This window comes from Motacilla alba, chromosome Z (assembly GCF_015832195.1).
Source record: "Motacilla alba alba isolate MOTALB_02 chromosome Z, Motacilla_alba_V1.0_pri, whole genome shotgun sequence".
Lineage (NCBI taxonomy): Eukaryota > Metazoa > Chordata > Aves > Passeriformes > Motacillidae > Motacilla > Motacilla alba.
In genome coordinates, this window is record NC_052046.1 from 35,669,199 (window position 1) to 35,685,755 (window position 16,557).

Below are 16,557 nucleotides of genomic sequence, written 5' to 3' on the forward strand. Positions count from 1 at the left end.
GTCTGCAGGCCAGGGTGCTGGTGTACACTCCTTGGAACCTGCTGCTCTGCTGCAAGCTCTCATGGTTTCTGTAATGGTTTCAACAGTGCAGCCAGCTTGGAAATTGAGACCTTTGTTTTTTCTACAAGCTCATGCAGGAAATCAGAATTTACAAACCATAACAACTTGCTGCATTTTTCACCTTAATCCGGTTGCTGGGTAAACAGAAACATACATTTCACATACACCTGAATTAAATAAGATCCTTCAACAGGGACACATACAGGGATGTGCACAGCAACATGTTGAAGACTGCAGCAGATGATGACTCTTCACTGACTTTATGTTGTCTGAATCCCTGGAGGTGACTAAGCTACCCATTTTAAAAAGACAAAGCTTTAAGGAAGTGTGCTAAGCCTTCTGAGGCAGCCTCAGAGAAGGATCTGACCTTCCTTAAGGAAGAAGGATCTGACCTTTCTTAAGGACGTTCATGTGGGCAAAATTATGTGTTCTACTATGTCCGGATGGAGTGGCTGTAGAAGGAAGAAGGAGTGTGACTTTTGAGAAGGAATGTGCCTGCAGCTGCATCCTCTCCCTCCTCTAGCTTCACAGAAGGAATTGCTGTAGAGATGCATTTTCAAGTTAACAGAAGAGCAAAACTGACAGAAATGCTCCATGGAAGACAGAGAAGGAATGGTTTCAAAATCTAATATTGTAGAATAGTAAAGCCTCCGTTATGCAGAGGTCTGCAGACAACCCAGAAGACAGAGGAGTTGCACAGAATAGTTAAACAGGACCTGCATGGCATCTTGTAGATGTCATTCAGTAGAAGAGGCCACATTAGTCTGACTGGAGGAGGCAGGCAGGAAGAGGCAGGAATCAACCCACATCCCTGAAGCTTCTTCTGTTAGCTTCATGGTTTGGTTTTGTGGTTTTTGGTACACTCATTGCTGTTTAATAAGCTGTTCAAATGGTTTACAGTTTTATAAACCTGTCAGGTGTGTGTCAGGTAAGTGTGAAATTCCTCTAAACTATACAGGCTTTGCTGTTTCAGATCTCCACAAACCATGAGCACCTGAGCAGACAAACCTGCACAAACTCCACAGCCAGAGTCACTGAGGGGTCACTGAGATGACCTTGGAGCTGTGAATTCCCAGATACATTTCACAGCAGGGATGCAAATCATAGAAAAATGCAGGCAGTTTTCTGAAGGGGACAAACCTTTGATAGCGCAGCAGAAATTTGCCATCTCTACATGGATTTGGGCTCTGTAGCCGAGCACTGAGGCAGTGAGATCCATGCTGTGTTTTTCTGTTGCTCTGCCCAGGCTCTCCTCCATCAGTACAGCAGACTGATACTGTGTACTCGTCTGCATCCTGCCAGTGGCCTGCAGCCATGAGCATCCTACCTTGAGGATCTCCAGCTAATCTGCTCCTGGAGAGCAGTCAGGCACTTGTCAAAGGTTTTGTGTGCTTACCAGTTCCTCCTTACTTGATGTGACCAGATGGTGATGAAAAGCTGCATTGGGGGGGTCTCTTTGTGTTGCCAGGATCAGGGTGGTCTTTGCCTTTGATGGTAAAGGGAGAAGGCCAGCAGATGAATTTGTTAGGCAGTAAGTAATGTCCCAGCTGTTTCTATTCACACAGAGAGCATTGGGATGCCTGACTTAAAGGAATGACATAGCAGTAATTCCTCCCACATACTGCTAAGGTTCAGTGTTGAGGCATGTGATCTTACACCTGCCAGATTAAATAAGCTTTCCAGAAGTAAGCTGGCTAGAAATGAAGCCAGTTCTTTTATGTATTAAAAAGGCAAGATGCCAAGGTCGAGGCTGGGTAGGATTTTTAGCATACCTGGATCACAGCATGCTTCTCTACCAAGCATGTATCTACTCTCCCAGTCATGATCAAGTTCTTCATTTGTGGTCAATGGTGTCTCTATGTTCTCTGTAGTAATGCGACTCCCCTGACTGGCTGGAGAGGAGGCAGAAATGGCATGTCCAACAGCTCCACCATTCTTTGTGACAGCCACAGAGTTACCCCCTAAGTGAAGAGGGGCATTCGTGCCCTCTCAGACCTGTGTGTGTCTTCACAAGGTGCAAATGTATGAGATCTCCAGAGCAGGCCAAAAAGCAAGAGGAACCCAACCCTCTACAGCTGCTTCAGGAAGAAAGGAAAACAGCCAGAGTGGTGGTTTGTGAACTGGTGTGTTGTCTCATTAGCATCACCAGTTTGGAAGGGTACTGGCAGATAGAAGGAGGCAAGTCTCAGACTTTGAATTGCATCACACTGTGCTCGTAAACAAGGTTCTCTCCCTCTTTCCTTTCTCTGTAAAACCAGGCATGAATGTAGAATTATATTCTTCCTGAATGCAGAAGTTAGGACTCAAAATAGTTGTGACACCAACAACTGCCACATATGTTAGCAGATCTCTGAGCATCAGACAATGTAAGTTTCCTTAGCTAATGACCTAGATTGGACAAAAGCTTAAAGATAGGGGTTTGAGCTAATAATTTTTATCTCACAAATGAGAAATGCTTTTCAGCAGCAGAGGATCCCTGCAAAGTACAACTGCCCAGCATAGATAGCCCTGTGACTTGAGGAGATCGGGTGGGATGCCACGTAGGTCAGTGCTGAAAGCCTCAGGGCCAGCAGGCAAGCTGCCACACGCAAGGCAAAGGGGGAAAGCCTCAGTAAGAATATTTTGTTGTGAGGCACTGAGACTCTGAAACAATTTGCTAATCCAGCCTAAAACACAAAGACACTAAAACACAAAGCCCAGCTCTATGTATTAATTCCTTCATTTGGGTCTTTTCTACCAGTGCTTTGAAAATAACAAGCAAAAGGCTGGATATGATTCAAGTACCAGAATTAGCCCTGGTAGCCCTGTGGATCCTGACCATTGCTCTGTGCTAACCAGCCAGACCAGTTTGTTCCCTTTCTACTGCAGAAAATCCAATTTCCTCTTTGCACTTCATATGCTATGTCTTGGGGAAGTTTTATATTTCTTGAGGTGAACTTGCCTGTCATATCTGCAATTAAAATGAATAAAGAGGGAAAACAAAATCTGCTGAAATCCCAGTCTTGGTAATTCTAATCTAAGCTCTTACCAAGTGAAAAATAATGCATGGAGATCTTCACCAGATATTTGCTTAGGGGGAACCACCAAAAGCAATCGTAGCTTCAGCTTGGATGCCTTAAAATCTTTGTGATTTATTTTTCATTTCTAGATAAACCTTATATAGGTATTTCTCTGTACATTCAGCTGTGATCAGAGGTGTTTCCACCTTTACACTGAGGCTTTACAACAGCCTCACTGGCAGTATAAAGAGGTATTTAAGGCGTGTATGGGGCATGAGGGTAAACAAGGGACTTCTATTTGAAGCTGTGGAAATGTGATTAAATTATGCCCACATACCAAATCCTGGCTTTCTTCTTTTCAGCAGCAGACAGTGAAAGACATTGAATGGCATGGATTTAAACCAAAGCCAGTTAGTAGCAACATGAGAGTAGGGAAAGTTAATGAACTGATTTTCTACAAATAGTCTACTCAGGCTAAAGAAACTCCCTGTTGTATACTTTTGTGAATGAGAATGTAAAGTCTGCTTAACATTCCTTATCAAAAATATATTTTTAAGAAAAATACACGGAAAAAGTACTTGATTAAAAAGTAGCTTATTTGAGAATTTTGCTTATTGTCTAGAGAAAATAGAAGTTTCAGAATTTCTTCTGTGTGACGTAATCTAGAAAATTCACCTTATTTTTAGGAACAAAGGCAATTTGCTAGATGAAGACAGAATTTTTCATCTAGCTCAGGCTGCAATAGAAGAAGGTCGGAAGCTATGTGTATCTTCTTGGAGGTTAGCTGTAGCAGGCACTAGGTAATGAAGTGTAGTTGCCTGTCATTTATAACATCTATTAAGGATTATCCAGAATAATGGATAAATTATTTAATGATTTATACTAACAGACTCTATACAGTTTTTTGAGCACTTTCCAGAAATAATTTGTGTTGCAGCGAAGGTTTCTTCTGTACTCAGGTGACCCTGAGATCTTACCCATTTTCAGAGTTAGTGTAAAAACTTCAAAGTTCTGGAAGACATGCTTACGTGGAATTAATAGAGGGTGGGAATCTGACATTTATATGGTAACTCTTTGCTTCATTGTCACATCTCACAGAAAAGATCCGCAGACCCCAATGACTCTGGTCACCTCCCAGCAGCCATTAAAGAGCTTGACACTCACGAGCAAATTGTAAATGCATAGGAAAGTGAGACTTTTTTTTCTGTCAGTAACTGAAGGGAAGCAGCATCTGTGAGTGTCAGCCCATGTTCACTTCAGAAATGGGAGGAAAGAAGGGAAGTTCACTAAAACTTTTCATACTTCAAGGACTCATTATGGTGGTGTCCCAGTCAAAAGTGCCCATGGATTGCATTAGAGCTGAAGCTGCTTCCACTGACCCAGTAGCATTCAGTGAAAGGAAGATTTGCATATAAAGCTGAGTTGCATGAAAATAGGTATTACTGTTTGATCAAAGTGGGAATTCCCCTATGGGATACCAGAGGAGCCATGTTTTGTCCTCAAATAATTTTACTTCACCATCTCAATGAGACATTTTTCCATTACATCCCCTTTCAAAATTGCTAATGGGGGAATTTTTGAAAAGGAAATTCCTTCCTGTGTTCATCAGTTTTTGGTAAGGGCTGTTGTTCTGGGAGCAGTGCCATCCTTTTATTTGTTGTTTGAGATGCATGGTGATTTTAATTAAGCAGTCATTGTCTGTGTGCACTGTGGTGGTTGCCTTCAGTGACCAGAGAGCTATAATTACAAGCACATAGGGCAGCTGAAATTTTTGCTGCAGTCCTTTAGAGATTTGTGGGAATTGCTGTCTTCACCAAAGATGATCCCTTCTCCTCCTGGACAGTATTGACTTGGACAGTTTCAGCTATGACATTGGCAGTGGGTTTGTGGCAGTCACAAAACGTTCATCATTCAGAAGCCCTGAGCCTCAGTTAGTGTTACAGGGTTACAAACTCCTCCTCTGATATCCCAAACAAACCGGTTGACTATTTCAGGTCTCCTGCTTGAACATTGTGTTGAGGGCAATATGCATGTGGAAGTAGAGCTATTCTATTTGCTTTAGCTGGTCAGCACAGGAGAACCCCATTCTTTGATACAGTGCAAGAGCAGCCTAACTCTTAGATGAAATGGACCAAATAAATTTTACAAGAACTGTTATTCTGCATGCAGGTGACAAAAATCATCAATAAAGGGGGCTGCAGACCAGAAATATTTGTTCCTTTACTGAGAGAGCATTTAGGTTGGTTGCTAGGACCTGTGTCTCTTTACCTCTCTCAAACCACCCTTGCCTTGTGCATAAGCAAGTAATTTCTCTGACTCTCACTAGTAGGGAAAAGAGATGCAAAGTTTCAGTGAAAGCCAGTGTATTCCTACCTGGCAACACGTTATTTCTCTTCACCTTGATGGTCACCTTATTGCAAGTAATTTTGCTTTACCTTTAGCAGGGGCCTGAAAAACAAAGCATTTCCATAACTTCCGGGCTCTTCTAGTTACTCCATAACCCGGTTCTGACTCGGTGAATTAAGTTTATTCTGTTTCCAGTACAAACATGCCAAGTCATTTTGTGCATGCTGTGGCAAGCTGTGTGGCTAATGAGAGTCAACCCTTGTGACAATAATCTCCATTTTATACCAGTTTCACAAGAGAGGAGGTGGAAAGCATAGCTGATCATGAATTGTTCACCTTGTCTCCAATCTCAGCTTTGCTTCTTGCTGTGTATACAACTGTGGAAAGAGCAGGCATGAGGAAGGGAGCTAAATCCAACCCTTACCTTTTAGGTGGATTTCACTTGCTCCCCTCAGGCATTTATCTGCTGCATCTGTGCAATTGGGAACTCCTGTTGTTTGTTCCTCGATAACCCATCTGCTTATTGCTTGGAGTAATGGAAATGGACACAGTTTTATCATAAAATATGTGGGTATGTGGAAGATAATGAAAATAATTGCAGCAGCAGGCTGTACTCCTGCTATCCCCACTATCCCATCTAGAACTTTCCAACATACAACTTGCCTCAATTAGGTATCAAGGAGGTCCAGTAAGGTGGGCTACCAAGGTCTTAGAGACCTAGGACACTTGAAATAATGACTCTGTGTTTTCAGAAATAAGCCTTCTGCACAGGAGAAGTGTGGGTGAAGAAGGGTGTCAGTCTCTCAGATGCTACACAGAAGCAGAGAGTGCAGTTCTCTTAAGTGCAGAAGCTGTATTAAAGTATACACGTGCAGGGAAGCTGTCCCTCACTCATGTTTCAAGTGAAACAAAGCTTAGGGAGGTGGCCAAGGAATTTCAGTGAACTGGGGCAGAGTGGGTCTTGCAGGAAAATGCCTAAGGGAGTAAAGCCAGTCGCTTAAATTTATGTCTTGTTGATGATGTAATTGCTTGATCAAAAAATTGATCTCAAGACAAGGATAGGCTTGATTCTGCATAGAGCATGTTAGGAGAGGAGCTGCAGGAAGAGTCATTTCCCATAATTGGAAACAACATATATTTTTCCCAATGCTCAAAACAGGAGATCAGACAAGCCCCCAGTTTGGAATTACAGAGTCTGCATGGCTACCCGTAACAACAGGATTTTCACCAAGAATAGTCATGCAAGACAATTGGGAGCAAGGAATGAAAGTGGGCATTGATGATCCAAAAGGAGCAGGCATTTGCCACCATCCTTCAAGGTGTGTTTCTTCTGACGTAAGAATGTCTCTGCTTCAGTTCTGCATCCTGCCTGTTCTGGTGCTGTGATTTGTGCTGCCTGCTGTTCACAACAGCAGGTAATACTCAGAACTGGAGTCTGCAAAGTGCTGCCAATACTGGTCTGTATCATTGCAACTGCTGGGAATGGTTGGTCTCGGGAGAGTTTCCTGCTTTCAGACACAAGAGGAAAATAAAAAGGTGACCTGGCATGAATGAAGAAGTGCTGGTGGGGGGGGGGGGGGGGGGGGGGGGGGGGGGGAGGAAACAGAAGAGAAAAAGAAGGGAGAAAAGTAGCCTGTCTCTCTCAATATTTAATTTCCTGTGAACCATTGCTCCGAACAGCAAAAGAGGAAACAAATATACAGAATTGATATCACTTATTAGAAACATGAAGTCACCACAGTGAAAATGGTCATTTAAACCACCACCCTGTGAAAGTTTCAGTTTCCCTGAGGAGTGGATTTTTTTTGAGATTGTGAGAACTGTGGGTTGCAATTTTTTACAGAACCCAGAGTGTTCCACCAAAATTCTGGGTGTTTCTGAAATGGCAACAGAAAAATGAGAGATCAGGAGCTCTTTCGCTTGTTTTTTTTGTTTTGGTTTGGTTTTGTTTTTTTTTTTCACACTTCCTGCCCTAAAAATATCTGAGTTTTAATTACAGGGGGAATAGTATCTACCAGCTGGGCAGAGCAGACAAAATAGTCACTCGCAAAGAAATAATGTAATTCTTTGATGACAGTTTTTTGTAACTGTTTTCCTTGCTGTGAAACAGGCTATAGTTCTCCTCCAGTTGTGCCATTTTGGGTGCATTTATTTTGCATTGTCACAACAGGAAAACATTGTGACAACATTTGTATTGTCACAACCTCTGTGTCAAGCTGGACACTTGCTTGGCATGCAGGATGATTTTAATGGGAAACCTCTGAAACTACTGATAGTAGCCCCTCCAGTGATGTGCCACCCCTCCTCCTTCACATGACCTCAGTTGGATTTTCTGTTGAGTTGGGGATGTTTTCTTTTATCCCAGCATATTCTTTTGGATACATGTAACATGAGCTTTAGTCTGACATCAATTTTAGGCATGTATTAGGCATGTATTTTCACAGTGAGGTCAATCAAATAGTGCTTAGCTTCTGTGCTGCTTCATGGTGTGTTTTCTCCACAGGTCTGAACTGGCTTTAAAGGAAAGAAGTCAGATGATTCTGCCAGTGCAAGTAGATCAAAGGGCTTTACCAGCTCTTTACGCACCCAAGGATTGGTAGAGGTGCATGTTTCTCCACAGAAGGTTATGGCTTGGTGGACTGAGTAATCTCTGTATCACTTCCCACACTCAGCAGGCAGATTTCTAAAAAAGAACAAAAATTATTTTGTTATGGAAAAATGAAGTATTCTCTGACAGCAGTTTCACTTGATGACCCTTTTTTTTCCTTTCTGTGGAAAACAGAGTGAGCAGACATGTCCACTGGCTATTTCCATGATTTCACAGATCTCTATTTGATCCTCCCAATGCCTCTTGTTCTTCCAAGTGCAAGGGTTCTTACTGAGTACCTGATATATTTGGTTTTTAGCAGTAGGAAGATGCCACTGACCAACTTTAGTGCTAAGAATTTCATCCTTTCAAATCTAGTTTCTTGGAAATAAACTTAGGGCTTACGTGTCAAACATCCATGTATGAATGCCTGAATACAAATCTCATTTTTCCACAACATGAGTTGCCTTCCTGTGTTCTTTTCCCATCTTGTAGATCTGAGTGGGAAAAAAAAAGTATTTTAACTTTCCCATTTTCCTTGTAATTTGGTGAAGGGAGAGATGTAAAAGTTAAATCACGTTTTGCTCCTTAATATCTCAAATATTCAGAGTGCCCTGAGACTACCTCCCAAATGAAACTCCTCATTTTGGAAGGGTAACTATCTGTGATGACTAGCTGTCTTCTTACAAAAGCGGCACAGATAATTACAGATAGATACACCTCAGAAAGACACAGAAGTTTTCCTTTTAAAATGCCACAATCACAATAAAACTAGTTCCAGTCTTTTCCACCTCTCTTCAATCCAGTTTCTGGAGTAAACTTTTTTGTTTAAAGAAAGCACTTTATTTTCTTGGTACCAGGACCCTTAGAAATTTGTAATTTAGCAGGAATGCTTGGAAAAGAAGTTTTCTGTAAGTAGATGAACAAAGTAATGAGGAAGATTTATTGGCTTGCTCATAGAAAAGTGCCTTAACAAATGCTCAAGTTAAGCATTGTTGTGGTTGGAGAGGAAGTGAGTTTTTTGGGAGGTGGTGGTCAAACCAATAGGTGCTCAGATGTGAATATTGGCACCTGGTTTGGCCACTGAGGATATGGATACGCCTCTGAGAACACAGGGGTAAAAGCAAAGAACTCCCAGGGGAACTCTCTCTCTTGGTTCCGGTGGATGGAGAGGTCAGACCTCCCCTGCCCAGCTTCGGGCTGGGCGGGGGAGGTGAAGCCACGAGGCCGGAGGGAGGTAGGCCAGAGCCTTGGGCAGAGAAGGGTGAAGGCCCCTGGCCCCGGCAGGACAAGAGTGAGTTCCCCACAGATTATGGAAGGGTGGAAGAACTCGGAGAGGCATCGGGCAGCCCCCCTTTCTCAGGAGGGAGAGATAGAGAGAGAGAGCGTGCCAATTTGATAGCACTGGCTTGGCTGAGAAGGAGAAGGGGGAGCGGCGAGAAGAGTGCCCAGCAGGGCCAGCGTGGGAGTTCTGGATGACTAGAGACTGTGATTTTAACCCTTCTGTGGGATGATGGAAACCTTGCAAATGCTGATCCTCCAGGAGCTGAAGGAGAAGAGAGACAGGGATAAAATAAGAGGAAACATGCAAGTGTGATGCAAGCTGTGAAGGTGAAGAATGACCGAGAGAAGTTGAGAAGAATTCTAGGTGGGAGGAGATGATGGAGTGGCTTTTGGCTGGACTTTTCTTGTATGGCCATGGACTGAACCTTTCCTGTAATACAGAGACTGCATTTTAGGGGGAGGCGATGGCTTGGTGCCAAAGGAGTGATGTGAGCGGAGACGACGGGTGAGGAGGTGACGGTGCTCTCGAGACCCCTCGGCCCCAGGGGGTGAAATATTGGGGGGGACTAGTGTCCCAAAAGGTGAGAGACTGTCGTTTTCTCCTGGAACTGGGCGAAGCATCCTTGAAAAGGGAACCCTAAAAGCAGCTCTGTTCCATGTGCAGTGGTGAGAGCACTGGACATGGAAGGAAGAAGTCATGAAGGTGGTGCTGAGTGACGTGGAAACACAACCGGACTCGGCTGTGTTTCCAGGGGAAGCCTGTGGCGCAAGAGGGACTCCTCTCTCCTTGATGAAATGAGACGTGATCGTTGGAAGGGTGGAGATGGACTGAGTTGATTATTTGAAGGGTGATGGACTGGTAAAAATCTAGGTTTTGTTTTATGCTGTGGGAAATTGAGTGGGGGGAGGAGAAATGTTTGAAAGGTTTCCATTTTGCTTTGTGTGTTCATTTTATTATAGTTGTAAGACAATAAAGTTTTTTTTTCCTTTGTTCACAAGTGGAGGCCTGCTTTGCTCTGTCTCTGATCGCATCTCACAGCAGATACCAGGGAGGATATGTCTTCATGGGGGTACTGGCATTGTGCCAGCGCCAAACCATGACAAGCATGTGCTTCAAATCCCACATTTTCAGTAAAGTACTGAATTAGAGGACTGTTTAAGTGGAGGAGGGCATGATGTCTAAAATCCTTGACATGATAGTTTTGGTAGGATTTTGTCATCCAGTCCAGTCTTCTACGGTTCCAAAACCTGCTTACATAAACCAGGTACGCATACAGTCCCAACTTTCAGTGACTGGGATAAACCTAAATTGAATGTGATATAGTGACCTAAAGACGGAATGTTCTGACAGCTGATTCGCACACTCTTTAGTGGAAAAAAAAATAGAGTACTTTTGTTTTCATAGTCCTCAGCCATAACTGAGGCTACAAAATCAGAGGGTAAAGGCATACGCACTCAGGTTGTCTGAATGCCAGTGAAATGGAAACATGAGCAATATTCCAATTTAACTCCACAGAAATCCACTAGTTAGTAAGTAGTTCAAGTATTTTAGTGCCTGCTGTGTTGCTGCCTACAGGGAAAATACTCTAAGTGCTTTCCCTTTCTCAAAAAGAAAAGGAGTTTTCATCTATCTTTTATAAGGCTTTCTTGTCACATCCATTATACAGCATGACACAACCCGCCAAAGGATCCTGTTGTGGTGGCTCCTATTACATGTTTTAGTGGCAAGGTTTTTGTGGACGGTAGAATACATACATTTATCCATGTGTGTATGTATGTATGTGCGTACCAATTTATATATAAACATAGGTGTGTATAAAGAGATGCGCTTATCAGTCTAGATCACTTAGCAGTGAAGATGTATGTCCCTTATGCTGGTCTATGAAGTGTCAAACATGGAGTGTTAATGCCTACATATATGAAATCAAATATTTTTTTCACACAAACAGTTTGACACAAAAGGGTAGAATTATTCTTATTCTAAGAATATTAGGCCATTAACTGGAACAGCTTTTAGAATTACTTTATTCTGGTCCATGTCTGACCAGCTATTTGAGGACAAAACAAAAAACAAATTCTGATTTTCAGACTCCATGTATGCTGTTAGTATCACAGAATTAAAAAAGGAGTTTTAACCCCATAACCATCTAATACCCTATTCACTTCAAGAATGGAAAAGGCTAATGCAGACTGGGGGATAGGAGTGATGATCCACAGATCATAGTTCTACATCAGAAGGATTTTTAAAGGTGCACACAAATTCTGTATGCCTGCATGTGCATAAATGAAAACTGTCTTCTGTGTGCAGAGACCAGTGAGATGTCCAGATGGGTACTGTTTGTGACATTATAGTTACTGGAAAATCTGATTTTCCTACTCTATAACAATTTCAGCAGATCTTTTAGAGCAAGAGGAGGGCCAACAGGATGATTAGAGGGATGGAGCACCTCTCCTAGGAAAAGGCTGAGAGAACTGGGATTGCTCAGCTTGAAAAAGAGAAGGTGTGACCTGATTGCAGCCTACCCGAACCTGAAGGGACCCTAGAAAAAATGCGGATAGGGACTTTTGACAAGAGCATGTAGAGACAGAACAAGGGGAAATGGCTTCAAACTGAGAGAAAGTAGCTTAAGATTAGATGTTAAGAAGAAATTCTTTACTGTGAGGGTGGTGAGGTCCTAGAACAGGTTGCCTGAAAGTTTTGGGTGCCCTGGAAGTGTTCAAGGTCAGGTTGGATGGGGCTCTGAGCAACCTGTTCTGGTGAAAGGTGACCCTGCCCTTGGCAGGTTGGTTGGAACAAGATGGTTTTTTAGGTCCCTTCCAACACAGACCATTCCATGATTCTGGTATTCTATTCTATGAGGATAGATTTGTTCAGCAGTAGTCTTACATATTGCAGACAATGGGGACTGAGTGTGTAAATGTAGATATATCAGAATAATCAGCATGTAATAGTGTGCAAAACATTACAGAACTGCTTGGTGTATGCAACATTTAGCTACTCTGCTTCTTCTGGGTTACTCCAGCCATTCCATCACTGTTCTAGTGTCTAGCTCTTCAGCAGAAGTTATTATTAAACTGCCTGGAGGCAGTTTTCTATCTCCATGGTTTGCTTTGCTTTTAGTGAGCTTAACATTAATTAATAAATTTTTTAAAGTTTTCTGATCTTCCTTGTAAATGTAATGTTTTCCTCCCAAAATGCCTTGTTTGATGTTCAACATAAGGATGACTAATTCTGCATAGGCAGAATCTTATCATATACTCTTAAGGATGAGGCATGAAGGTTTGAAATCCCTTGAAAGCAGAGAATTCCCAGAGCATCAGTGGAGCACCTAGAAATAAGTAAGAAAAACTGTTTTGTGGATTTAAGAAATTCCCAAATGTCTTCAAACCCAACCTTACAGCTACTGAAATATTTAAATAACCAATAAAAATGGTTTTGCAGATAAGAAAAACATTGTTCCAGTAAAACCAGAGGCTGACTGCCTTCATTTATTACTCAGTATTTCTGTCTTGGCTACAAAATCTAAAATGAGAAAAGACTTTGAGGAGGGGGAACCTTGTCCAGGATGTGGATGGATGGATGGATGGATGGATGGATGGATGGATGGATGGATGGATGGATGGATGGATGGATGGATGGATGAGGAGAAATGCTCCCAAGAAGGTGCAGAATGCTGACAAAAGCAAACAATTTACCTGCTTAAGAGGAAGGTGTTGCAGGGGGAAAAGCAGGTCATTCTCTCTTGAAACACCTGAGAGAGTCTGCTACCTGCTGGAGGGGACAGCCTGGGCATAGGTGAGTGGCAATGAATAGGGCTGTAACAACTCAGCTGTGGAAAGGACTGTGCTGTCCTTGGCACCACTTGGTCACTCCAGCTTCAGGGACCTGGTAAGGGCCAGCTGCTGCCATGTGCTGGTGACTTGAATGTTAAACACAGACAGGTGGAAGTTACCAATCCTATTTACTTTGTATGTAAATCTATTGCAGTCTCGCTGAAACATCTTCCCCCCACTGAGTCTAGGGAAAGCCTTACCACCAACCCTGCTGTGGAAAAATGAGGTCTGCAGACTGCTCTCTTCCTCCATGCTACCACCCCTGCTTTTGTGACACCTTGCTGTCACACGATTACACCACACTATCCATGGTTTTGGCCCCAGCATCTCAAATGCAAAATCACATCTTTGTCCCTTTAACTTCTCTCTCAGCTGTTATGTGTATTTTCTCCCCTCCTCTGGGACTGTGCACTGTTGCTGCTCCGGCTGCTGGGAGCAAGCGAGGAGAATTTCTCCTACTGGCAAGTAACCAGCCAGTCTGGGGCTGGCATCTTCCCAGGATGCTGCTGTTTGCATACCAGCAGGCAGAGGAGCAAGTGAAATGGGACTGGTGACATCTGTACAGATGTGTTTGACTGCTTACATGCTGTTACGAATCTGCTACCCTTAAAGCCTCCATTTTTCTGACGAGATATCTCTCTCTCTCTCTTCCCCCCTCTCTCCCTCTCTCTCTCTCTCTCTCTCTCTCTTTCTCTCAAAATTATTTTTCCAAGGAGAAAAGGAAAAGGCAGACAGAAATAGAAGGCAAGAGACAACAGCTTGAGGACCAGATACTTCAGCTGCAGCATTTCAAGGTAAGGAACTGATGCCAGAAATTATGGATTGACTAAATCTGTTCATTATTAGACATGCAGATCACACATCTGAAAGCTGGGAAAAGCCCACTCTGACATGAAGCAGCTTTCACTGCCGGAGCCTATCTCTTGCAGTGATCATGTCCTGCCTGCTTTTCATTCCTGTTTCATGCACAGGACCATGTTGTTTAAACGGTTTAGGAGCATGGAGTTGGGAGGGTGTGAGTGCAGGCAGCACAACAGTGCTGTTATTATTAAATGCTGTTATTTATTATACATAATGATGAGACACCAATCGCTGTGGCTTGGGTGTGCACTGCATGGCTTCAGCCAGCACTTTCTGCCTACAGAGCTGCATTGGATTTCTCTGGTGCCTGTTGTTAGGTTTTGTGTGTGTGCATTGCAGAAGGAATGTTAGTTAGCATGCATCTGTGTATGTGTGTAAAGATTTCATTGTAGGATGAAGTTATTGGGTGTGTATGGCATAATAAAATGGGCATGTATGTACATGCAGGGAAGGTGTTGATGCATACATGTGTATCTACATGGAGAGGCGCCTTGATATTTAACAGGATGCCGAGCAATCCCAGTCCCTGTTGGTCTCCATGACAGCTGCAGATAGCATCATTTGAAAGCCATCCTTGCTGTTTCTATTGCTTATCCCTCCTGTCAGGAGCCTATTTGTGTATAGCAAAGATAAGAACAAAAACATTCGTGTGATCTTTTTGTAACCAGTGAGAATTTGTGGGTCAGATCTTGCTATATTAGTTCAGTAGGGGAGCCTGAGGAATTTCAGTGATTAAAATATCTGAGAAAGATGATTAGAACTGGACAGTTTATCCTCACAGCAAGTGACCTGAGCTGTGTTTTTAAAATTAAGATATTTAAGTTGCTTATGGAATAAGTGTGTGTGTGTGTGTGTGTGTGTGTGTGTGTGTGTGTGTGTTTGAACAGTGCACCTGCATCGGGAGATGATGTGCAGCATATCTCTGCGCACACATGCACTTGCAGACCACACTGCAAGTTATGCTACAGGCAGGATATTTCTCCTGCCTCTCCAAAACCCTGCAGTCTTGTTCTGCAATTTATTCCTCCTTTTCTGGCAAACACGATGCAGTTAAGTCCAAGTAATTGATATCAGCCTACACAAATGCCCCAATCAAGTTTACCACCAGTCTGTGGATGTCAAACATTGGAGTTTCCAAAGATGTGATTGCGTTTCTGTGGGGCAACAGGAATTGCCATTTTGTTCAGGCTTCCATTGAGTATAGGCAGGAAAGAATTTCTTCAGATAACCATAGGGTGCTGCAGCAGAGCAGTAAGGTACTGTTCCAGTACTTTCATGATGCTTGTTTTTTTTTTTCCTTTTTGCTACCAAGCTGATGACTCCTTTTAGCATGTTAACTGTTTCCAAGCTAACTGCATTATGATTCTTTGTGAAATTCCTTATGTAGAGCCTTTTGGATAGACAGTTATGTCAATTTGCTGCTTCATCTGTTTTACTTTGTTATAGCTGTTACTACGTTTTATCATCAGCCATAAGAAAAGTAAAACCCATCAAGGTGGTGCAGTGGGATCAGCCCCCCAGCTGATGTAGACTGGCATTGACTTTAGCCCTGCTGTGTTGATTGCCCCCAGTTTTGCTGCATGGATTTTTTCAGAGGTACATATGAAAAATAGCTGTGTCCCTTTATTTTTTAACCCACAGGCCAGAGCAAGAGCAGTAGTCATACAGGAAGCTAATGGGAGACCAGGGCACAGAAATGTAATGGCAGAGACATTTAAAATGGCAGCTTTTTTAGCTAAAATCACAGCCAGACTTAAGGTCTGTAATGCTGTGTGCGAGGATGAGCATCAGGATATGGTAAAATCTACACTACCTCTCCATTCAGTGTCATCAGTTGTCACCAGAGGAAAACTGTGCTGCTTTTACAGGAGTGGTCTGCTGCTCTATGAGCTGCCTGTACCACCAAGCAACTGTCTGCTGGGAGACCTGAATGAGGTGATAGCAGAGGTCTAACTGGGATTGCAGATTTCATCTGCATTGCTGCTAGAACCTTCCTAAAATTAAAATAATAAACATATTTTAAAATGGAGATAGCGGCACTGGCTGGTAGTTTTTCTGTTTCTCTTTGGAGACAGATGAAGAAAACTGCATTTTTGTTTCATACATCATTCAGTGTTCTGGTTGCTTAGTGAAGTGCTGACCAACATTCTATTGCGCCTGCCAGTTTGATTTGCTCATTTGCAAAACTGTGTATCCCCCTGCCACCTCCCTAGTGCTCTCCCTCACCTCACCCTGCTTGTCCTCACCTCTCCAAGAAAGGGGCTCCAAGTCTGATATGAATATAGTCCCTCAGTCTGATATGGCTCCCCAGTCTAACACACCAGACCAAAATAAATACATCTATTTTCCCTCGGAGTGCTAAATAGAACATGATTCATTTCCTGAACTATGTGGATTTCATCTAATTCTGTGCAAGGCATACATCCAGGTTAAAAGACCAGGCTTTCCTAGGAAGCCCCTGTATTTGCTCAAAATGCTGTGAGGCTGTTGATGTCCATATAGACTGCAAGGATTTCATATCAGTATTCATTAAAGTCTGCTGTGAAGAAACCTTTGAAAATGAAATCTGGGTTAATCCTGTGTCTG

At 42.8% G+C, this 16,557-nt stretch overlaps 1 protein-coding gene across 5 annotated transcripts in view; it reads left to right on the plus strand.

Annotated features, from left to right (window-relative positions):
• The window catches only part of PALM2AKAP2 (PALM2 and AKAP2 fusion), a 270,078-nt gene that overhangs the window by 37,673 nt on the left and 215,848 nt on the right, over positions 1-16,557 (plus strand). For all 5 annotated transcript variants that reach the window (XM_038124424.1, XM_038124423.1, XM_038124415.1 and 2 more), the window contains exon 2: positions 13,824-13,904. In XM_038124424.1, coding sequence (XP_037980352.1) covers positions 13,824-13,904 — 81 coding nt within the window. The remainder of the gene's footprint in view (positions 1-13,823; positions 13,905-16,557) is intronic.